This window comes from Aulonocara stuartgranti (genome assembly GCF_965226115.1).
Source record: "Aulonocara stuartgranti genome assembly, chromosome: 18".
Lineage (NCBI taxonomy): Eukaryota > Metazoa > Chordata > Actinopteri > Cichliformes > Cichlidae > Aulonocara > Aulonocara stuartgranti.
In genome coordinates, this window is record NC_138954.1 from 22,106,331 (window position 1) to 22,129,490 (window position 23,160).

General features: G+C 39.7%; 3 protein-coding genes across 4 annotated transcripts; 1 reads left to right on the plus strand and 2 right to left on the minus strand.

Moving 5' to 3' along the window:
- Positions 1–2,319: 2,319 nt before the first annotated feature.
- On the minus strand, positions 2,320–9,408 carry LOC309693601 (fizzy-related protein homolog). Of its 2 annotated transcripts, none has more exons than XM_082512982.1 (14): positions 9,214–9,408; positions 8,457–8,529; positions 7,860–7,988; positions 7,634–7,697; positions 6,773–6,903; positions 6,587–6,672; positions 6,310–6,493; positions 6,113–6,178; positions 5,509–5,611; positions 5,190–5,374; positions 4,837–5,070; positions 4,447–4,551; positions 3,775–3,867; positions 2,320–3,656 (listed from the first exon to the last, which is right to left on the minus strand). In XM_082512982.1, exons 2-14 carry the CDS (start codon positions 8,523–8,525, stop codon positions 3,615–3,617), a joined length of 1,491 nt encoding a protein of 496 aa, XP_082369108.1. In that variant the 5' UTR covers positions 8,526–8,529; positions 9,214–9,408; the 3' UTR covers positions 2,320–3,614. The 2 variants fall into 2 exon arrangements, with proteins under 2 accessions (XP_082369108.1, XP_082369109.1); XM_082512983.1 differs by lacking the exon at positions 9,214–9,408 and adding an exon at positions 8,712–9,178.
- A 1,929-nt stretch (positions 9,409–11,337) lies between these two features.
- plekhj1 (pleckstrin homology domain containing, family J member 1) lies at positions 11,338–17,904 on the minus strand. The gene is made up of 6 exons (XM_082513747.1): positions 17,471–17,904; positions 17,229–17,296; positions 17,068–17,134; positions 15,281–15,371; positions 13,169–13,232; positions 11,338–12,560 (listed from the first exon to the last, which is right to left on the minus strand). Exons 1-6 carry the CDS (start codon positions 17,562–17,564, stop codon positions 12,468–12,470), a joined length of 477 nt encoding a protein of 158 aa, XP_082369873.1. The 5' UTR covers positions 17,565–17,904; the 3' UTR covers positions 11,338–12,467.
- Positions 17,905–18,869: 965 nt separating this feature from the next.
- On the plus strand, positions 18,870–23,059 carry sf3a2 (splicing factor 3a, subunit 2). The gene is made up of 8 exons (XM_082513745.1): positions 18,870–18,976; positions 20,400–20,668; positions 20,781–20,827; positions 21,002–21,111; positions 21,235–21,284; positions 21,538–21,678; positions 21,772–21,840; positions 22,406–23,059. Exons 2-8 carry the CDS (start codon positions 20,471–20,473, stop codon positions 22,673–22,675), a joined length of 885 nt encoding a protein of 294 aa, XP_082369871.1. The 5' UTR covers positions 18,870–18,976; positions 20,400–20,470; the 3' UTR covers positions 22,676–23,059.
- Positions 23,060–23,160: the final 101 nt, after the last annotated feature.

Consider the following 23,160-nt stretch of genomic DNA (forward strand, 5'->3'; position numbering starts at 1 on the left):
AGAGGTGTGGGAGCTTTGGGAGGCAGTGAACATTCATTATTTTTCATGCTCTGGGTCAAAACTATGCTTGTGTGGGCTGGGCTGGTAATATGATGAAAATTTGCACACTTCCTGGAAACCAGGTGAGGCCGCGGGATGTTTTCTGGCTGTTAAAAGCTCCCGTTTGAACAAATATGGTTTTAAACTGAGGGTAAAATGAAACCACATGCCCCGTGGGGTTTGTCTGGTCAGATTTTTACCCTTTCCAGAAGCTTGTTATAAAAACAACCAATGCTGTTAATATCAAATTATTCCTCTTTTGAATGTAAGATCTGATCCTTACCTTTGAGGTAGCTTTGTTCAGGTAGATTCTGCTGTATGGTAGCGTCACTGAATCACTCAGTTTGGACCAGCTCATAGGATGGCTCCCTCTGGTGTTCACTTTTAGTTCTGACATAACTACAAGACAAATATGTTGGGAGGTGTTTGGATAAGTGACAAAATAAGTGAAAACCCAAAATAAGAGAGAAAAACACTGAATCAAAACACAAAATCCACAGACACTTTGTTAGGTACAACATTTCAGGTGATTTAAGTGACTGTGGCGTGGTTGTTGGTGCCAGACAGGTTAATGTGAGTATTTCAGAAACTGCTAATCTACTGGGATTTCTGGTCAGCAGGAGAAGACCACAGTGGTGGCACTCTTCTCATCTAAGAACAGGAAACTGAGATTATATTGCTATAGCTCTATTAAAGTTTTAACTGTCCCGAGGACCTCAACAGCTACAGGCCGGTGGCTCTGACATCCCACCTGATGAAGAACCTGGAGCGGCTGGTCCTAGCTCAGCTTCGCCCCCTGATGAGCTCATCACTGGACCGAATTCAGTTTGCCTACCAGCCTGGCACTGGAGTGGATGATGCTGTCATTCACCTCCTACATCATTTAATCTCTCACCTGGAGACCACTGGAAGCACTGTGAGGATTATGTTTTTTGATTTCTCCAGTGCGTTTAAGACCATTCTTCCCTCAGTTCTGAAGGACAAGCTGGAGAACACAGGAGTGGACCATCACCTCAAAACATGGATACTGGAATACCTCACCAATCGACCACAGTATGTGACAACTCGGGGTCTGACAGGGTTGTCTGCAGTATGGGGCCCCACAGGGAACAGTTCTGGCTCCATTCCTCTTCACCATCTACACTGCAGACTCCTCTCACAACTCCACTCAGTGCTTCCTGCAGAAGTTCCCTGATGACTCTGCAATAGTTGGCCTCATCACTGATGGGGTCGACAAGGAATACAGAGTGCTGGCCCAAGGCTTTGTGGACTGGTGCCAGCAGAACTACCTCCAGATCAACACTAGTAAAACCAAGGAGCTGGTGGTAGACTTCCGCAGGCACAAACATCCTCCACTGCAACCACTAAACATCCAAGGTATGGACATTGAGGCTGTGGACAGCTACAGGTACCTTGGTGTTCATCTGAACAATAAACTGGACTGGACTCACAATTCAGATGCTCTCTACAGAAAAGGGCAGAGCAGGCTGTACCTGCTGCAGAGGTCTTTTGGAGTGAAGGCCCGGACCTTCTATGACTCTGTGGTGGCCTCAGCCATCTTTTACGGTGTGGTCTGCTGGAGTAGCAACGGGCCAACTCTGTTCTAGGATGCCCTCTGGACCCAGTGGAGGTGGTGAGTAACAGGAGAATGGTGGCTAAGCTGTCATCCCTGATGGACAACATCTCCCACCCCATGCAGGAGACTCTGATAGCACTGAGAAGCTCCTTCAGTGGCAGACTGCGGCACCCACGACGTGGGACGGAAAGATTTCGCAGGCATTTCCTTGCTGCTACTGTCGGACTCTACAACATGGTCTTTGCAGATGACCCCACACACACACACATCCCATACACAATTGTAAATTTCACTCTGTCTCTCCGATGTGCAATAGTACCAAGTGCAATCTTCCCAATATAAGAAAGTATTTTATTCTATTTTTACTGCTCTTGTACTTTGTGCCATGACCAAAAAATTTCCCACATGTGGGACTAAAAAGGTTTAATTTATCTGTTTTAACTGTAAAACGGTTTGAAAATGTTCACATCTCAGTTTAGAAACCAGAATCAAAATATTTTGTTCTCTAAAAATTATATGATAAATAAATTCATATAAAGGATTCTTCTCCAAATGTAACCAAACGTGTAATAACTGAGAATACCTGCAAACTAAAGACACCCTTTAGTTTAAACAGATGAATGTTTGGTTGGAGCACAAAGCAGGAACGTAAAGTATTACTAACAACTTGAGGAGTAGTTACAGTCCAATAAAACAGCACTAAGTTACAAGATATGGCAATTTAATTGTTGTTCATGTTCCAGTACAGAAATATTTTTTTCTTTTTTAAACATTCTTTCAATAACTGAAGTTGCCAGCGTTGTCTTTAAGTGACATTAAAATTTAGAGTTGACCGTCAGCTCCCTTCAGACAACCTCGCTAAGCAAACCTTTTCACTCTGTACTCTAAACTTTCACAAGACAAATAAATAGCGCTTGTTCAAAGGTAGGTGACTGAAACATTCAAAGAAAACGTGGCAGAGGATATGAAATATTTCTCCAGATTAAAAAACAAAGTTCAACAGCATGACTGCCTGACACAGAAGAAGTTTGAAGTAGCAAAAAAATGAGCGCCCCAAGCTTGAATATGTTACAGACATAGCACAAAGCAGAAGTTCTTTACACAGCAGCATTTCACCATCTGGTTTAATCACAAATGTTTTTACTGTGCGCTAGCGGTTGCTGTAAACTACAATGATAAGCCAAAGCTATTTCCTTTTAATTTTCCTTGGCTTGCTTTTCAATTAGGAAAAGATAATCTCCCAAAAACAAATTGTTTTGGGGAGATAATGAAGTAATGCTTGCCATGTTTGATTATTATTTTCAATAACTAAAATAAAAATGTCATTTTTCTTAAAAAACAAAAACAAGAGAGATCAGGCTCTTTCACTGAATCCTTGTTAACTATTAGCAAAATGGCACAAGATTATGAATCTTTTCATCAGTGTACACGAAACATTATTGCCCCTCAGGAAAAGGTAACGCAAGCTTGGAATTTTTTTCTGCAAACCTGAACAAAATCAAACTTGCTCCACAGATCAGACCAAAAAACTGCAGTTATGCACATGAAATTAAGTCAACCAGCCTTTGCAGCAAATACGTCGATAACATATGTTAAAAATGTAAAAAAAAAAAAAAAAGGAGGAGGAGCAAAAAAACATACAAACAACAAAGAAACTAAACAAAAACAGAAAATAAATAAACGATCACAAGGATAAACTCAATATTTGGCAGGTATGCACAACGTCTGTTTGCAGACACGGGGAGATAAAGGCCCCGAAACTGGAGGCGGCAGTGGCTCCATCATTCAGGAAGAAGTGGAATACTGTGTGCATCTCTTCTACCCTCGATACTCGGTCTATGTGTCTCCTCTCATCTCATCTTCTGCTACAACTTAACTAAGGCCAGTCGAGGAGGACCTCTGCAGAGTACTGAGGAGAGTGTTCAAAGAGGCCCCATTTACACCAGGAGACATGCAAAGACAAATTCCCTTCCTTTTTTTATTCCCCGTACAGTGCAGACTACCGGATCCTGGTGAAGAGGTTTAACACAGAGACTGATTCCTGAAAGAAGGAAGGTGGACGTTAGACAGAGACCACTACAAAAATAACACGCAGGTGATGAAAACTGCATTCAAGGAAGCCCAACACAGAGAAAGTGAGAAATGGGAAGAAAACATGCCTTGGTGGATCTCATCTTGCTAAAGACGTTCCAGAACCTCAGAGTTTCATCTCCAGCCCCCGTCACGATGGCCTCCCCATCAGGTGACATAGCCTGCATGCAAGTTATTATTAAACACTGAATATGCACCACTATAACAGCTACATCATTTGCTCTGGGATTAATAAAGTATTCTGATTCTGATGTAATTACAGGAATCTGAAGTGGGCACAGGAAGGATTTTATCATTTTAGTTTGCTTTAAGTGTAATTATTTATTAAAATATAATTTTTATACTCCTATCTAAAGTTCACTATATTTGCTTTCAGCACATAAAATATTAATTAACATCCTTCTTAAGTTTACATGTGCATTCCTATGTATTAATTGTTGGTGTAAAGCCAAAGTGATGCACAGAAATCACTCACAACAGCACTTACACAAAACATCAGAAAGAGGTAGAAAATGTCAGTTTGACTCATTTTTTTATTTTTGAGAAGCTCTGTGTCAGTGTCACCCTTTTACCCTGGGATATCTAACAGCGACACTTCTTAAAGGGTCAGTCAGTGAGTCTAGTTTTATAGGATCATTTCCTTACACTTTTTTTTCTGTGACTATTTATTTCTGCTTTACAGTTTTATTTTAAGTTAAGATTATCTTTAATTTAGTTATAAAGGAAAAAAATATACTGACCAGGTAAAGTACTCTATAGGAATGCCCCGTAAGCTTGGCCACTTGAGTTAGAGACGGATACTTCCACACGAGGATCTGGTTCTGGGAATAACCGTGCGTGCTGACCTGCAGAGGAGGAACAGTTTTTTCCACTTATTTAGCTGGCAGGTTTGTCTACCATCGGATAAAAATCAACAATTCCACATCACTGCTTCCATCGTATTTTCCAGCCAAAAACACACGCACAAAAGAGAAAAATAAATAAAAACTGAGTTGAATGCTACTGAATAGCAAAAAAACTCCTCACCAACAGCCCTAAAATTAACCTTGGTGTATGTCTGTATTTAAGAGCAGATGCATGTATTCTATTTCACAGGAGCAGAGTGCAGTCAAAGACATGGGGTGTCTCACCAGTTCATTAGTGTGCTTGGACCAGGCCAGGTTGCAGACCTGAGAGCCGGTGTCTGTGCACTGCAGAGGCTGGCCAGTCAGAGTGTTCCAAAAGCGGATGCAGCGATCGGCTGTGCCTCCTCCAGAGGCCAACAGGCCGTGTTGGTGAGGAGACCAGGCGATGGCCTTCACTGCAGCTAAGTGCTCCGTGTACTGCTGCACTGGGAGGACACTTGAGTGGTTCCACACGAGTAACTGCAGACAGCAGGTTGCAATAACAAGAGGACAGAAAATTTTTGGCGTTTTTTATAAAAAAAGGGACCCCAATAAAAATGTGGCACAGACAAAGGCATTGGGCGAGATTCTCTGCATACCTTGTTATCATTTCCACCCGAGGCTAGAAGCTGGTGGTCTGTGCTCCACTTGAGCCCGCAGACTTCCTGTCTGTGTCCTTGGAGCCGACGTTCTGACTGGAGAGGCGGTGCCCTGATGTCCCGCTGCAGGATCACCCGATCACGACTCCCAGACGACAGCTGGTCGGCATTCCATGCTAGAGCACCTAGAAGCAGGGAATGACGACCAGGGGAGATGATTCACCGATCATGAATGAGAGATGTTGCTAAACAACTGTTTGAAAATAAGTGAAGCTTGAATGACTGTCTCTGCCTTCATTTCCATAGACTTTCAACTTACCCACTCTGGCTGTGTGTCCTTCTAGCACAGAGAGCTTCTTCCCTGCTGCTGCATCCCAGATTTGTACATAGCCTTTGTGGGTGCCTACAGCTACCAGGTTACCCTAAAAACAGACAGCACACTTTGAAGATGACACTGGCAAGTAGGAGTCTAATCTTACAATGGCACAAAAACAGGAGCAAGTGCAAATACCCTCAAGCCTTTTCTTAGTTACAGCACAGGTTAAAAGCCTGAAATCATAAATAAGCTTGAATTTCTTTGAAATATCCAGACATACTCTTGTTTCATGGCAGACCTTCAAAGTGAACCAATTATGCTTTTCCTTACTTTCTGTCATATATTTCATATATACCGTTGTGATGGTGAATTCTCAACCTTGCATAAACATATCCAAAGAATCGATAATTAAAGTCATATTTTTAAAAAACAATAACTATGAGCCCAAACCTCAGGCTGTAGAGTGCTCTGAACACTCAGTTTCTGGCAGTTTTTCTGCTTTCAGAAACTGTAAAAAAAAGGCCAGCTGTGCAGGCTTTATTACAGCATTGTTTAAAGTCCTGGACGAGAGCTTGCAAAGACAAGAATCAATGAAAGAAAAACACACCCTCTCTGACCAGCCCACTGACGTCACAGAGTCTCCTTCTACAGAAAGGTCACAAAGACGAGTCACCTAAAGTTTCGAAAAGTGCCAGACAAAGGAGACAGATTAATACGAATGTACCAGGAGGTAGTTCAATTATGTCTTTTTCATTAAGTATGACACACTATCACAGGTTTTCTCAGCTAACATGTCACACACACCTGGCTGGTACAGGCACTCCACAAGTAGACACAGGTACCCAGTCCCACACTGAGCACATTCAGAGAGGACCAGTCCACTAGGTTAAGGTAGAAATCATCTTGAAGCTCTGGAGCGTCCAGAACTTTGAAAGGTATTTTAGAAATCTTGCGTGTTGGTTTTCGTGGCGATCGAAGAAGTTTCTGACTGTAAAGCCCAATAACATGTAAGCAACACAGTCAATTTTTCTCCCCATATTAAGAAATGGCACTTTCACGTTTAGCTGGAAAATTTAATTACCTGTTACTACTGACGGGTGATAGTGAATAGGGAGAGACTGTGTTTCCATCCTCGTCGGGAAGAGCTCTCTTGGTACTTACAGAATACTACAACAATCAAACAGATTATTTCTAACGCAGACAAAACCCACCGTAAAACAAAAAACACTTAGCCAGTTACAAAAACATTATTATTATTTTTTTTTACACTAAAAAGGCTCCTCTTGGCAGGCGTAGATGGCTGCAAGCGACGATCTTCTGACTGGGGGTCCTGGACTTTCTCAATGCCTGCTCCTAGTAGCTCATTTTTCAGCAGAGCTGAGTAAGCCAGACCGTCCGCTGAAGACAAAGGAACAGACAGAGGGGAAATCAAACCAGGCTGTCGAAATGATTAACTTCAAACCCTGTGCTCCCTTTGCAGTTTCTCAGCTCTCGCTCACATCTCTGAAGATCAGGGAGAATTTTCCACTAAGCTTTGTTTAGCCCTTATCTGCAGTCTCCATAAGCCTGCCCAGGCTTAGTAAACAAGAGAAGGTCAAATTATCAAGTTTGACTGGAGCAGAAAGAGATACCTGTGGAAATGAACTGAAAATGGATAAAACTCACACCTAAAGCACATCTACAACACAGAAAAACATATTTCACTTGGGGATGGGAAAGCGAGTAACTCATAATACATGACTATCATGATAATTATTCAGTAACTAAATATCATGATAAAATATAGGCTAAAGTTTTTTTTCATCATCTTTTATCCATTACGATAGCCTTGAAAAACAAAAAACAAAAACACACACCTAAGTGTGACATATAACCAACCTTATTTTGAGCAAATTTACAGCACCATTAAGAGCTTTCACTCTAATACTAAAGTCTGAATGAACAAACACAGGGGTGAAACTAAATTCCAACTACACAAACATTCAGACAGAAGCTAAAGTAAAGAAAACTGAACACAAAGAAAATGCAAAAACAGATTTTGTCTCATTCACAATTTAAATGCTTGTGACAAGAGAGGTGCAGGTGGAAACACAGTTTGTCATCATTCAAGAGAAAAGCAATGGATTACCTTTGTTGCTGTCAGTGGTGCCATCTTTGGTTTTCCTATTTTGATTGTGCGACTTTTCAATTTCCTGTGTTAAAATAATCATAATCAATAAATGATCACTCTCAACCAATTCTGTAAACTTAAGTATTAGAAAAAACAAAGCAAACACTTTAATCTTGAGAGCATTGTTCTTTTGGTAGGACAGGCAGAAGAGTGCTTGGTGTATTTGCTGTTGTGGCAGACTCACATTAATGCGATGGAAGTTGACACTCCAGTTGGCTCCAGCCCGGGAGGGAATGAAGCGATCACCATGCTTGCTAGGAGAGGACAGGGGGGAGCTGGTGGGTGTCAGAGATCGCACTGCTCCTAGAGCTTTCTGCACAAGGGAAAAGAGAAGACAGCATTGTGTTTTTGTTTTTTTTTTAACTCTACGGCAAACAAACAGGCCTCGGAGTGGATTTGAAAACTCAATAACGGAACAGGAACATAATTTAGATGGCAGATGGTGTGTTTTTTTGAGGTGATAACAACAGGAGGCAACATTCACAAAAGCCAGTCTTTTGGCCAGTAAGGTCTTGTTTTTACTCAACAGTGGTGACAGTGTCAATAGACTGCCATGTGAAACCATTTTTCCCTTATAATACATGGAAAGCACTGCCCTCATGTCCCTCCTTGGAGGGGATATCATCATTTAAAAATTAAGACAATGACCTTATTCAAGATTACTTGCAGATTTGACTAGTCTTAATTAGACAGCAGAATTAGCTTTTGTTCAGAGGATGAACATTACTTTACATACAAGGAATCAGACAGAATAGACAAAAAAAAACTTGTTTTTACTTACAATGGGACTTGCATTCTCATTTTGGATATTGATCTGTCTGAGGAGCCTGCACTCATAGTCCTGATCCATGATCCTGAGAACAGGACAAGACCACAATAAAGTTCATTCACAAGATGCGTTCATTGACGATGTGTTTATTCTATATAGGAAATGGCACCGTGTATAAGCTACCTGTCAAACATCGGCATACACGGTGTATTTGTTGTTAGATAAATAAACCCGTTATTCAACTGATTTAAAACGCTTTGAACTTACCGTTTATCAAACGACAATGCTAAGAGTCACCGACATGGAGCAGTAATCCCCAAAGGAACTGCTTTGTATTGATCAATGAGGCAATAAAGCTACATTAAAACCCTCCGGAAGAATTACAAAGATAAACCAATCAATAGTTAAAATGTAGAGTTTTTTGGTTTCATTCCATCTCCAACTAACTAACTAACTAACCAACCACCCACCCACCGACGTGTAATTAAATGACATACCAGTACCTATGATCAGCTGCGACTGTGGACTCTGACATGCTAACAGCACTTAAATTATCTTTATGAAAACCTTAGTCTTGTAACTTTGAAACGCAACCCAACAGCAGTCATTTACTTGCATATCCCACAAAGCGAAATACTGCTATCTCTGGTGATTATCGCTGAAATACGAATAAAGAAAATCTAAATAATCCAACGACCCAGCACAGAAAGCTAGGCTAATGCTAACGCTAGCTCAGCTGTGTAAGACAATTTATCGTATTAGCACCTACCTTTCCCCCAGTAAACGCTTCCCCCCGTATGCACTGTTAATTTGGTTCTCGTAGTGTTTTCTAACTCAGTTCAAATGTGTTGTTTTGTGCTTTTTACCCGTAAAATCGACACACACAGAATACAAATGTTTTCTTTTGCCGAGCATTCAATTTAGGCTCGCTAAGCATCACGGGAAGTGCGTGACGTCGCTGTTTTTGAAACACACATTTTCCGTTGTTAAGGAAACGTGTCCGACTCGACTGAACGCTGTCGGTAAAACCTGACCTCTGGGTTTAACCGGCAACCGAGGCTAAACAAGATTATAGTCTCACCAGTTTATAGTCAAAGATTTAGCACAGGTTTCAAAATGAATAGCAGTTCAGGTCATGCCACAGAGAACAGAATCTCAAATGCAACAAAAATGCGATTAAAAAAACATACATTTTACTTTCTTACATTGTGGATTCATGTTTGAGCATCAGCGTTGATACTAAAATTTATTTTATTTCCACTTTCAACGGTGATGTATTTGCACGATAGTTAAAAAAACAATATGACAAAACATCAAACACCATTTAGTGAACAAAAAGGTTTAATTCAATATACTCAATAAATAATTATTTATATAATGTGTGTGTTTCCAGAGGCCTGTACTACAAAGCCAGTATCTTTCCATTGTCTGGTTTTTACTCACCTTAACAACAAAAGAGATGATATATTTGTAAAGTTTAGACTGGCAAAGTGAAGCTTATATAACCTTTATCTATCCAGATAAAACGTCCCATTGGCATTAAAAATATACTTTTTTGTAAGAGAGATCTGGCCAAGAGGGCAGCAGAAATTAAAACAAATATAACACAGTTGTATAAAAATATTTTCAGTGGTTGAAAAAGGACTGCATTAATTACAATGTATAATGCAGTCATAAAGATACCAGCAAAAACCATATTCTCTTTTTTTATTCATAACTCTTTCATAAATGCTGTTGACTACTGTCTGTTTACAAGTATAAACCATTACACACACACACACACACAACAAAACACAGAAACATCAGAAATCACTTTCTGGCAGTTCTTGACTGTCTAATAATCCCGACTGTGTAAGTTGACAGACTAATCAATATCACCATTTAAGGGATGGTACAATCAGGATTATAATTATGAATGAGTATTTCAATATAGTAATGCTTGAAGGACAGTTTTAGATTTCATTCTTTCAGGCGTGGCCTCTGTGGTCTCTTACTAAAGAATAAATTCATGCAGACCTCTGACTGTGAAGGACAAGAACAGTCCCGCGCTCCAAAAATAAAGAATTCTGTGCCTAAATAATGAGTTGTGTGATAATTATGCATTTGTAAATTTATTTACAAATTTATTTTTAATTATTTTATTTGTTTAAACATTACTAAAGTAATTTATTATTTAATTAAAAATAAAATATTTCAAATATTTCCATAACCTGACAACTGTCAGGCATGGTGGTGGAGGGCTGATGATTTAGCGTTGTTTTGTACCCACAAAGGACATTACTGGCACAAGTTTTGCAGAGTCCAGTGAAAATCACATAAAAATGAAAACTTGCTTTGAGACTCTGCTAAAAACAACAACAACAAAAATAAAAAAACCAACCTGTCTGCTGTGCTGATGTTGCATGCCTCTTCTCACTTCATTGACTTTTTGAAGCCTCAGCTCCCTGTTCACAACTCCTCCTTTGCTGGTGTGTGGATTCAAACATCAAAATGACAAAGGAAATTGTGTCGTTTGATAACAGAAATTGGCTTATGGAAAATTGATACACAGGCACTTCTTTACACCAGGGAAATACGAAAGCTCAGTCTCTCGCCTTAGCTGAAATTATTTGCCTTCAGCATCAACTTTCCTTTTTGTTTCATTTTGTGTATTTGTAGTAGCAGTGGAGGTGTGCCTGTCTGTTTAGTTTAGTGTGTGCACAGGGGCTCCAGCTGCACCCTGGCAGGCCAAAATGTATTAAGAACCTATAGAACCTAAGCTACAGACTATTTACAAGAGCTGGATGTAGCCACTGACACACATTACATTTTGTGTGTGTGTGTGCGCGTGTGTGCGTGTATGTGTGTTATCAAATGCTTTCACTTTTGGTTGACAGATGACACACTGGATGAATTTAAAATTTCTTTCAAATGGCTTTATTAGTATAAAAAAGAGATGCCAGTGAAGCAGATGTTGTTAACTAAAAACAAAAGTTCTATGTGCAAAACATTTAAAATGAAGATACATTCAATGACATGCAATTACAGAGAGACTCTTGAAAAACAAAGATTTCGCTAATTTGAAAGATGCAAAAAAGTCTTACAGGAAACTTGAGTTGAGAGCAAAATGTCAGCTCTCGTTTTCACAAATATTCACGTGATTTGTTTATTTTTATTTCCTGAATCATGCCAAGAGCCTGGTTTTTAAACACATGGTTCAACAGCTTACATAAAGGGATCTGAATCAAAGTGCCACAGAAAAGGTACAGTAGGCTGATCAAGTACGATAGTTGTAATAAAAGAAACAACCCTCAACACCCAATAACTGTGCAAAAGTATTGTCTTAAACACTAAAGGAATCTAACAATGAGGCATAACATGATAAATACACATCTGGACAGCTTTGCCTTTTTCACAGACACTAAGTAAAATATGTGGCTCAACTCAGCAGCTCAAAAGACTCAAAAACAGTTCAAATCAGAGCAGGAATACTGCCAAAGGTTTTCTAAATCAGGCACGCTATCAACTGTAAGCTTCTTTTAAAAGGCTCCATTAAAACAATGGTTTACGTGTTAATATGTCCTCAAATTAGATATTTTGAACATAGTTCTACTCACATTACTAATAGTCCTGAATGAAAGTCGCTCTTGAAATCACATTGTCTGAATGTATAGCATCAACAGTAGAAAACATAAAATGTTTATACAGGGAACTGATTAACTGGGCCAGAAGTCTAAAAATGACACAGAAAAGGCAAATGAGAATGCCCCGAAATCACAAATATGATAGTGTTGACTTAACCAAAGCATTGCGTTGCTTGTAATGACTGACAAAGACGCAGCAGGACTAAACTGAGGATGGCTTTACAAGACACCTGCATAGGTCTGAGGCAACCCGAGATATAATAAATGCAGCGCAGTAGAGCTCTAAGGAGCAAGATTGTGGGCGATAACGCTGTGGTTTTCAAACCAGTGTGGAGTGATGCTGGAATGGCAGAGTGAACTAATCAAAATAAAACATAGAATGTGAACACAGGACGCTGGTCTACAGGGAGGAGGTATCTCTAGCCACAAGCGGCCGACCGTTGCTGACCTGGAAACGAGCTTCATCGGATATACCATACTGCTCCAAGGGGTCCTGTGGAGAAAGCAGGCAGTGAGTAAAACAGTGTACAGGGAAAATTAGCTGTTACTGAAGCAGAAGCAGAGTTTATATGAAATGTTTACTTCAGCAAAATCAGACTCAAAGAACCAAACAAATAGAAAAGCACTCAAACCTAGAGGTCAGAAAGCCTGGCTTTTACTTAGAGATTTTTGAGATCTCCAGAGGTTAGTGGGATTTCAGCTGCGGCTCACACTGCAATGAATAATTATATGCACAATCAAATGTACAACACGAGGAGAAAAGCTTTTGCAGCCTGTCTCATCCCGAGTAACTAGGAAATTGTTTCTAGAGAGACACATTGCTAATTGAGCTTTCTCTGGCATGTTTCGTTGTGCGCTTTGAGAGTCATCATGAAATTCCACAGTGTTGTTTACATGAATCTTAGCAGCCGAGAGAGCTCAGCATTGCCGAGCAAAACCAAAACCATCCCCCTTCATTAATCTACCAGTCTGTCTGCTATTGATGATGATAATATGAACTCCAAACCGCACTGTAACCATCCCACAGTATGAACGCTGCTGATTAGAAGCACCATCTGTGTGGCATTTAGCGCACTGGCGTGCTGCTGCGAGGGGTCTCACCTTCCCTGTGAGCCTGTGGATTTCTGTTCGATAGAATATAAGATTCTTCCTCATGAACTCGTAACTGCAAGAGATTAGACAACAAATGAACTTGACATTTAGGGAGAAATAATGTTAGACAAATACAGTAAAGATCAGAGCTGCAACTCAGCTTGTAACATTAAACACAGTCACAGGAACTTCCTCTGGAGCAAGGATCGACTTAAAATGTTCTGTAGAGGAACATTTTAATTGTTTGTTGCTCGTTGACAGGTAGCTGGGCCATGCTAGCTACGTTACGCAAGCTCAGGGTTTCCACCAGTGCGTTACAAACCCGGCAGTCTGCCTGGCCTCGGCTGACCTCCTGTCAGCTCTAAGCACAATGAATTTTACACTCCGCTACCAAGATGGACAACTATTTATTTTCAATACATCTGTCTTGCAGAGACACAGTTTTTCATAGCTGATTTTGTAGTATTTTTATAGCTCATCTTATTAATATAGTTACTATTATTATTACTGTTACTATAAAAAATGCTTAAATAAAAAAGTTAAATAAAAGTTAAAAGTGGAATAAAGAACAAATGTTTTTGTTTCATACCATTTACCTGTTCAGCTGATCTGTGTCTACTTCTTGTCCACTAATAAAATCTCTTATTGGTTTATGTAAACAAGCTAAAATATGAATGGGTGCTCTTTTGCTAGGCTTCTTACTGATTTTAGCAGACAGCATCATATGACCCCTATCCTGGCTTCTTTCTGCTTGCTTCCTCTATGGTTTAAATCTGATTTTAGGATTTTACTGATTAGCTCATCCTTGTCTGGGTTCATAGCAGAACTACTGACCCCGTATAAGCTTGCTCACAGCCTTAGATCCTGTAATGACCTTCTTGAAGACAGCAGGCTTACAGAATCACTTCCTCTTTCTTTTTATAGACTTGCTTCTAAGTCAATCCTTGCTCCAGTAGTTCATTCATTTTATTCACATTTTTAGTCTTTTTTGAATATATATGTGTGTATTTATGTGACTTTAATGGCTGTGTACCCCTGGCTGTCAATGCACTTTGTAAACTGTGTTATATTAAAATAACAATACACTATAAAAATATAGTGTATTACTGTTATTATGATGATTATTATTTGTGAGAAATGGACTCTGCGGGTCTCTCTGTCTCCCATCTTCTCTCCGCCTGTCTGCTCACATGAAGCCCAGCAGGTCTGTCTGAGCTACCACTCAATTAGCAGTTAGCAGATACATTAATCAAGCACAATATTAAATGTGCCCGACGCCACAGCTGCCAGGTCTGACAATTTTTCCGGCAGACTCACTGAAGCCCAAAGGAGAAGTTAGAGCGCTATGATCCTCCTCAGATATCCTCTGCTGTTTGGGAGTATTATGCATTCCCAGTAAGCTTTAAAACAATATGTCAGAGCTGTTATGGATCAGACTGAAGCCGTTTAACACTCACATTTCTAACACTGTGCCTCTGAAAACAGCAAAATCATTCATTTGTGACAGTTTCACCCATGTGAGTCTGTTACTCTGTTACTATGTGAGGTGTCGCTTGTTCTACCCACACTGTTCAAATGGCATAGATGTGTAAGCATATTCAGCTGTACAGAACACAGCTTTTCATTATTTGGTTATTAAGTTAGAAAACACATACAAAATGCTCTTCTTTTAGACTTTATGAGCATATGTAGTCAGTACAGCTCTGTGTTTTTAAATACGTAATATAGAAAATTAAACAAATACAAAAAAAAAAAAACTACTCACTGTGGGGGGTTAAGGGTTTTACTTTTTTTGTCTTGACCATCACCACCTGCACCATGCTTAGTTTGAACTTCAGCAGATCATCATGACTGTGTTTACTTGGCTAACTCCAATGAGTTTCTATCACGTGATTGGCTGATTAAATATTTGCTTTAAAGATCAGTTTAACAGGTGTAACTATTGGAGTATGCAGTGAGTGTGTTCTGACCTTTATGGGATATTATTTGATACCCGGTCAAAAAAATACATTTGGTTTAAAAGTTACGTTTTTCTCCATTTATTAATCACTTATTGACGGCTGTAAGTGTCTGTAAGCTTCTGTGCTTCCTGGAATAAGAAAGAAGAAAAGTCAGTCCTACCTTGCTTTGATAATGGAGTCTATCCACTCGGCACACTGCTCTTCAGTATCACATTCAAACACATATTTCCTCTCTGCTTCATCCAGAAATGCTACAGCAAACAGAGGCCATTAGAGATCAGAAACACATGAAGGAAACAAGCAGAAACAGCAGAGCACCAGTGAGAAAGTGAAATATACAGTTAGGTCAATATGGTTTTGTAGTTTTGCTTCTATATACCACCACGGTTCATTCTGCATCAAACTATTACAATATTACAGAAGTGCAGACTTTAGCTTTAACTCAATGTAGTTAACAAAAGTAATGAACTGATTGTTTAGGTATTACAACCATTTCTTACACAGTCAAACACCTGACTGCCAGTTTCATGACCAGGTGTTTCCTGTTTCCTTGTTCAATGACAAGATAAGCAGATAAAAAGTATGGAGTTGATTCCAGATGATGTTGATGAAGGCGCAGGAGGCCGAATAACCAAAATAAACCTAAATGAGAGACAACAACAACAACTGTAGGAACAGCCAAATGAGCAATCTGGTGCATTCTTAAAAAGGAAGAAGAAATGCACTGGCCAACTCAACAACATCAAAGTCTAGAATGAAGAGACACCTTCATGAATGGAAATGCTGAGAGTTTACAACAAGGTGCAAACCACTGGTTACATTCAAGAAAAGGAAGGCCAGATTAGACTTTTTCAGAAAACATCTAACAGAGTCTGGACAGATCAAACCAAGATGAACTTGTACCAGGATGATGGAAGGAGAAAAGTACAGAGAAGGAAAGACACAGCTCATGATCGGAGGCATCACACATTATCTGTCATACATGGGCATTATATGGCTGCCAGTGGAACCGGATCACTAATATTTATTTTCCCTCCAAAGCGACGAAGTATGTAATCGGTACCATTTGTCTGTCTGCTTGTTAGCAGTTTAGTGTCCACAGTTTTCATGATATAATTTTCACATTTGGTGTGATGGTAGATACCAATACAGCTCGAGGTGATTTCATTTTAGTGAGAATTGTGTCAATGTTAAAGTCACACAGAATATGAAAAAAAAAGCTGTAAACTTTATATCATCCACAATTTTTTTAATGGATTGTCTTCAAATTTCACAACAAGAAACTAGACCATGGGGTAAATTAAAACTAGGTTGGCTAAGCATTTGACCTTTATCTTCATTTCTAGCACCCAAGGTCAAAGTTGACCTTGAAAACCATTTTAAAGAAATTATATTGAGTAATATATCATATGAAAGCACATGGAGAGACCAGTACAACACACTTTCAATTTTCTCAATACGACACCCGATGATGTCACAATGATGCCATTAACAGGTTGATGTCAGCATGTTGTAATAAAGACATCATAAAATATAACAGTTTTAGCACAGCCCTTGCTCTTCGGCGGGAGTTGCACTCTGTGACTGCTGATAGAAATATGAGCAAAAGCAACTCAAGAGTTTTTTAAACCAAAGAAATGGGATCGTCTTCAACTGAAGTTGGTCACCCGATCTCAACCCAAAACTAGTAACTAAAGGTGGCTGCAACAAAGACCAGCACAGAGGGTTACAGTTTATAAAAATGGTTGTAACTCCTAAAGAGGTAATGTGATATTGTTGTTATAGCCCTTGAATAAAAGCTGGGAGTCTGCGCTTCAAAGGCATGTTCATTGTTTGATGTAAAAACCACTGGGGTTGTGTACAGAGGCAGAACTACCAAAAACAAATCGGTCACTTATAGACTTACAGTCACTCCTAACTGTACCTCTAAAGGATGCTGAAGCTTACCAATAGAGAAAGTCTGGCTGTCCTCCCTCTCCACCCTACACTGCTCCAGCAGCAAAGCTCCAATTGGCTGCCAAATAAACACTCAGTTAATTTTGACCCCACTTTTGAAAAAAATGTATTCAATTTATCACAGAAAATGCTGTGACAACAAGCATACTGACCTCTTCCTCATCAGTCCGGAAATAAAAGAGGAAGTTGACGACAAGTTTCACTAGCCTCTTCTTTACAACTGCAAGGCCACAAAAGGGAAGTTAGACAGACAAACTCGTCTCTACAACAAACACAAAGCAGCCCAGCTGTCGCATGAAGTACACAGAGAGAGATATGTCTAATATCTGATGCTGACATTAGCTGCTGTGCCCAAATACACGAAACGGAAGTGCGTCTGAATGATTGTCCTTACCGTCTCCTTTCTTGGGACCTCTCATCCCCAGTTCAGCTGCTCTCTCCGAGGGCTGGCGGCTCAGTAACACCAGCTCCTTCTCGTTGAAACGCATCGCGGACACACACAAACACTCACAGGCTTGACAAACAGACGGACACACGCAGGTACACGGATGCTAAAGAGGACCCGTACCCCCAGTCGAAAGCATAACACAGGAGTTAGCTAACGGTAGTACGGTGCAAAAACTATACTGTATACACCGCTGAGTCCACGTCGCTGCTTCGTTATCTAACGTCCCCGAAACCTGTCGGACTGCGTTTGATCATTTCTGAGGGTCAACTGAAAACAACAGCTCTGGACTTCATGTCACACACCCACACCTCTAGTAGTAATGACACTCCTCTCTGCTAAGGTTGTCTTCTTCCTCTTCTTCGTCAGGCGCGTTACTGCCCTCTGCAGGTCAAAAATGGCTCCTTTGCTCTGTGCCCTTTCTTCTTGATATTTACAATTGAACATGTGTATATATTAGTGCTATTTCTTACATTTGTAAACTTTGTAATGTATTATATTATTTCATTACTTTAGTCTGTTACTGTTATTGTCTTGGAGCAACTGAAACCCATATAATTTCGTTAAGGATTATTAAAGTATTCTGATTCTGATTCTCTGCTGGTATTACAAATGTATTTGTAATGTCTTTCTAATACTAGAGGTCAGCGGAGAATGGCCAAGCTGGTTCAAACTGTCAGGAAGGCAACGGTAACTCAAATAACCAGTGATTACTACCAAAATATGCAGAAGAGTGTCTCTGAATGGGCAACACATTGAACACTGAAGCTGATAGGATATAGCAGCAGAAGACCACATCTGGTGCCACTCGTGTCAGTTACGAAAGGGAAGCTGAGGCTACAATTCACACAAGCTTATGAAAATTAAATAAATTAAATAAAATTAAATAAGCATATTTATTGGTGCTGCCACATTTGAATGATAGTGTCAGAATTTGGGGTAAAGAACATGAAATTATTGTTCCATCCTGCCTTAAATGCTTCAGGCTAGTGGTGGCTTGCAGAACTTTTATGCCTCTTAGCGCTACAGCTTACCTGAAAATGAAATCGAAACTAAAAAAAACTGTCAAGTACAATGAAAAAAAATTAAGAAATTAAGAAAAAAAAAAACTAAAAAAAATGCAAAACTTTAAAAATTGTGTTTTAGAATTGTGTTTCTACTGAAAATGAAATAGGAAAAAGGCCAGAATTTCTAAATGAACCACTGAGCAGTTTATCTTTTTTAATTAATTATTTTTTACCTCCTGTGTCTGCTGCTGTGAAACAATCAGAAATTTAAGAACACGAAGGCCCCCCTCATAGGTCCAGCCGTCGTGTTGGCTGGAGATCCAGCCCAGCAGGTGGCAGTAACACACCAGAGGGATTTTTACAAACCACCAAAACCCGGGAAAAAGAATCTACTGAAGCGCATGCGCGCAACAAATCAGATGAGCGTGTCGCTGTCGTTGTGAAACTGGTGAGTGTTTTGATAAAGTAATCTGTTTGTAGTCTCCTAAAATGTTTAATTTTGTGGCTAACGGATGTGGTCATTTTGCATTTTTAATATTCACTTTAATCATCTGTATTTGTTAAAAGCTTTTCATTTTTATTTGGTAGCACCATTAGCTTAGCATTAAAATTGCTAGCGCATTTAGCGGCTTTTGTATGCTAAAATGCTACAGCTAGCTAGATGTTGTTGGGATCATTCAGAAGAATGGATTTCTTTTTTAATAACGGGAAGAATCTTTTTTTGCTCGCTGGTAAATTGCCACCGATAACTTAACTTGGTCCTCTAAAAACCGCTGTTTGGGCCTTACTCCGCAGTGTTCATGTTGACTCTTTGTAAGGACGTTAGCATTGGGAATCTTCGTATAGAGGGGATTGTAATGACGAGTTGCTTTTAAAACAGGTTATATGACCCATATAGGTTTGAGCAATAAAAATGTGTCCAGGTTAGAGCCTTAGCTAAAACACAAGTAATAATGCAAATCTACACATGATGCTGTTGTTGTGCTACAGCCCTGGAGTGCAGGGTTATTAATGTGGACCTTCACTGGCAGTACTTGTTAGGGCAGTGTAATATGGCCAAAAACATTTATCACGTTATATATTTGAAAATTTGCGATAACAATATAACTGACGATATAATTGACGCGAGACAAAATATTTTAGAACTCCACAACTTTATCAGTGCAAAAAAAAAATCAATGTATTTTCACTTAAACAAGCAGCTGTTTTTTATGTGCATTAAAGTTATATAAAAATTTAACAGTGCAAATGCAAATTCCTTCCTGACAGTTTAACCAAAAGGCATTACCAGTGGAAATTTGCCGACATATCCTGAGCATAACCATGTATAATATCCATAAAACTTAAAAAAGAGGTTATACACACAATGCGGTAATATTATGTTGAAGCACAGTACATATTACTCTGCGAGGCTCCTGACTACGGTACCTGCTCCGACAATCCATCAAGTGGTGCGGCTTTGTAAAGTCGTACTAAAACATTTTTTGACAGATTTTTGAGCGCCGCGTACTGCATAAAATCGGTACGGTAATAACGACGGCCCACTTGCATTCTCTACCAAAAAATTTGCTTTGGGGTGTATCTGACGGATGAAAGCCAAACCAGTTCCACACCACTGAAGTTGCACCATTTTTACAAACCAATTCTGGTTCATCTGTTTCATTCAACGATTCGCTTTCGCCCTTCTCATTCTCCGTCACCACCATGCTTTTTCCGCCATGTATGTATGAAAACAAAGGCACTGCACATGCGCGTTTTACCCATATTCTTTTGCGATATTTCATTTTCTTATCATTGCCTAACATTATACCGGTATTATGAATGGTATGATATGGCCCAGCCCTAGTACTTATTGTTTTGTTTTTCACCAGGTAATCGGGGGAATCTATTTAGAGTAACTGTCAACGTTCGTGTGACTGTTTAAGTCCAAAACCTTACAAAAATGGATTTCCAGCATCGAGCTGGAGGGAAGACGGGGAGCGGAGGGGTGGCATCTGCCTCTGAGAGTAACCGTGACAGGCGAGAACGGTTACGTCAGTTGGCCTTGGAGACCATTGATATCAACAAAGACCCCTACTTTATGAAGAACCATTTAGGATCATACGAGTGCAAACTTTGTCTGACACTTCACAACAATGAGGTGAGAGACGCATAATGAGACATTTCTCTGTTAACTGAATTTGCTTTTATTTCTTGTCATCGGGGTGTCTTATTTGAAAAGAAAAATTAAAAAATGTCTCTCTGTATTTCAGGGAAGCTACTTAGCTCACACACAAGGAAAGAAACACCAGACCAATCTGTAAGTCCATACATTATCTGTGCTACAACACAGAAGTGCAATAGCTGTAACTTTATGTTCTGATTTAATTAAAGTGGCTGTTTAACACAAATGAGTCCCAATTTAAAACTTCTGGAGAAATTTAAATTTAAAGAAATGTAATTTTGAGGAAAACCTTTTACATACATTTTTCAGAGCACGGAGGGCAGCCAAAGAAGCAAAAGAAGCTCCTGCTCAACCAGCTCCAGCCAAAGTGAAAGTTGAGGTCAAGAAGTTTGTCAAAATTGGTCGACCAGGATACAAAGGTAGGCAAGCTCTGGCATTTTATATGGTAGTCACAGTTTGGTTTATAATACTAGTTTCTTTAAAAAATGCATTGTTAAAAAAAATTAACGTTTTCTTTTTCTTTTTTTTTAAATTATTCACAGTGACCAAACAGAGGGATCCAGAGATGGGACAGCAATCTTTACTTTTCCAGGTTTGTATATTTTGAAAGAATGCACATAATCCAGTATCCTTTTGAGGCCACGTAAATAAGTTATTATTTGTGTGCTTCAAACCAAAGCAAAATGCTCACTTATTCTTTGGATAATCTGGTGAGTGTAAAGGGGCTTTACACTGAAACTGGGTCACAGGAACAAATCATAACCTCATGCTCTAACCTGCAAAGTTTCACAACACCACAACAGTAAAGGCCATGTGTTACTGACCTTCTTTTCTTGGCCCATCAGATTGACTATCCAGAGATCGCTGAAGGAATTGGACCCAGGCATCGCTTCATGTCTGCTTACGAACAGCGCATTGAGCCTCCCGATCGTCGCTGGCAGTACCTGCTTTTTGCTGCTGAACCATATGAGACCATTGCTTTCAAGGTGAGACCTGCACTTTTCTCTTCCCCTTATGTTTTTTTTTTCTTTGTCATTTTTTCCTTCACTCGTGTAATAACAAGATGTTTGCTGTTTTAGGTACCCAGCAGAGAAATTGATAAAGCAGAAAACCGCTTCTGGACCCACTGGAACAAAGAAACTAAACAGGTACCATGTATGTTACAGAGTGTCTGCCAGTAGAGTTATTGGGTCCAGCAGCCAGAACCAATGGGAGGGGTGAAGCAAAGTGGACACACTGTGTGTCAAAAACGGAACAGCTGAGGTGTAGATTTAGCTTCTAGCTGTCTGATAAGATGCGCACCTTGGGGAATTTTCCCTGTCTTTCCGTATGAGAAGTCAATAATGTGCCGCAGAGTGAGAGAGCTCTGAATCATTGTTTACCTCATTTACATGCAAACCTGATCTAATTAGTAAACAAACGTGGGTGAATGTCAGCCCGTGGGTGAATGAAGGTAAAACGGTCGCTTGAACTTGTTTATATTTCAAATTTTTTCAAGCTGTTATGCACAAATAGCAGTTGATGGGAACAGTGAGTCAATAAAGTGACCTTAATATTTGTTCTATATGTTTACCTCTTCATCTTAAAAATCCTTGTAAAAAGTTTCTGTGATACACTAGTTTGAACTAGTGGAACTCGTATATTAGTTTTCCTAAATTGTTTCTAATAGTGGAAACATGTCTTTAATTGTTCTTTTTTTGTTGTTCTATCCAGTTTTTCCTACAGTTCCACTTCAAAATGGAGAAACCTGTTACCCAGTCGAGCGGCCCAGCACCTGCTGCCACTGTGAAGCGTCCTCCTCCCCTTATGAGTGGAGATCACCCATCAAACGACTCTCTGCCCCCTCCCCCTCCAGGGGGAATGTCCATCCCTCCTCTTCCGCCTGGTGCCCCAGGAGCCCCTCAGATGCCCCCACAGATGCCCATGCCCCCCATGCCAATGAGGCCACCCCCTCCGGAGGGCCTTACATTAGCTAATAACTGATCTCTGGCCAGTGATCTGTTTTTAGTGATTTACCTTGATTTCTGTAATGGTGTGTAGTCGCACTGCCCTGCCTGTTTACAATGTCCATCTCCTTGTAGATACTGCAGTTATGTTTAGTTTTATTATTTCTGCAAAGGGTTAAAGTTCATGTTTATTGGAGTTTTCAGTCTTTGTTTGGTTTATGTAAATGTGCAGGGCAGTCTCTTACTGCAGCATCATAAATATGACCACACTCTTTTGTAATAATATCCACATTCTGGATATGGAGGTGTGATTGGAAGTTCGTATTTTAGGATTATGGTTTTGTAATTAAATGCTGTGGACAAACAGAAAATGTTTGTGTCATAAGAGTCTTTGATTTTATAAAGATATTCCACCAAAAGATTTCTTGAGTGTTCTTTAAATACTGAATCTCAGCTTTGCTTATCAGTGTGAAAACCTGAATTTACTGAGAGGACAGTTTTATTTAACTGGGCTCTCTTTAG

Excerpts from the sequence above, each read along its gene's own strand:
- plekhj1 (XM_082513747.1), bottom strand. The coding sequence starts at position 17,564 with ATGCGTTTCAACGAGAAGGAGCTGGTGTTACTGAGCCGCCAGCCCTCG. Across the intron at positions 17,135-17,228 it reads TCCGGACTGATGAGGAAGAG|CCAATTGGAGCTTTGCTGCT; the intron begins GTCAGTATGCTT and ends TTTATTTGGCAG. Across the intron at positions 12,561-13,168 it reads TCCACAGGCTCACAGGGAAG|GACCCCTTGGAGCAGTATGG; the intron begins GTGAGACCCCTC and ends CTTTCTCCACAG.
- sf3a2 (XM_082513745.1), top strand. The coding sequence starts at position 20,471 with ATGGATTTCCAGCATCGAGCTGGAGGGAAGACGGGGAGCGGAGGGGTG. Across the intron at positions 21,112-21,234 it reads TGGTCGACCAGGATACAAAG|TGACCAAACAGAGGGATCCA; the intron begins GTAGGCAAGCTC and ends AATTATTCACAG. Across the intron at positions 21,285-21,537 it reads AGCAATCTTTACTTTTCCAG|ATTGACTATCCAGAGATCGC; the intron begins GTTTGTATATTT and ends TTGGCCCATCAG.
- LOC309693601 (XM_082512982.1), bottom strand. The coding sequence starts at position 8,525 with ATGGATCAGGACTATGAGTGCAGGCTCCTCAGACAGATCAATATCCAA. Across the intron at positions 4,552-4,836 it reads CCAAGCACACTAATGAACTG|GTCAGCACGCACGGTTATTC; the intron begins GTGAGACACCCC and ends CCTCCTCTGCAG. Across the intron at positions 3,868-4,446 it reads CCTATAGAGTACTTTACCTG|GCTATGTCACCTGATGGGGA; the intron begins GTCAGTATATTT and ends ACTTGCATGCAG.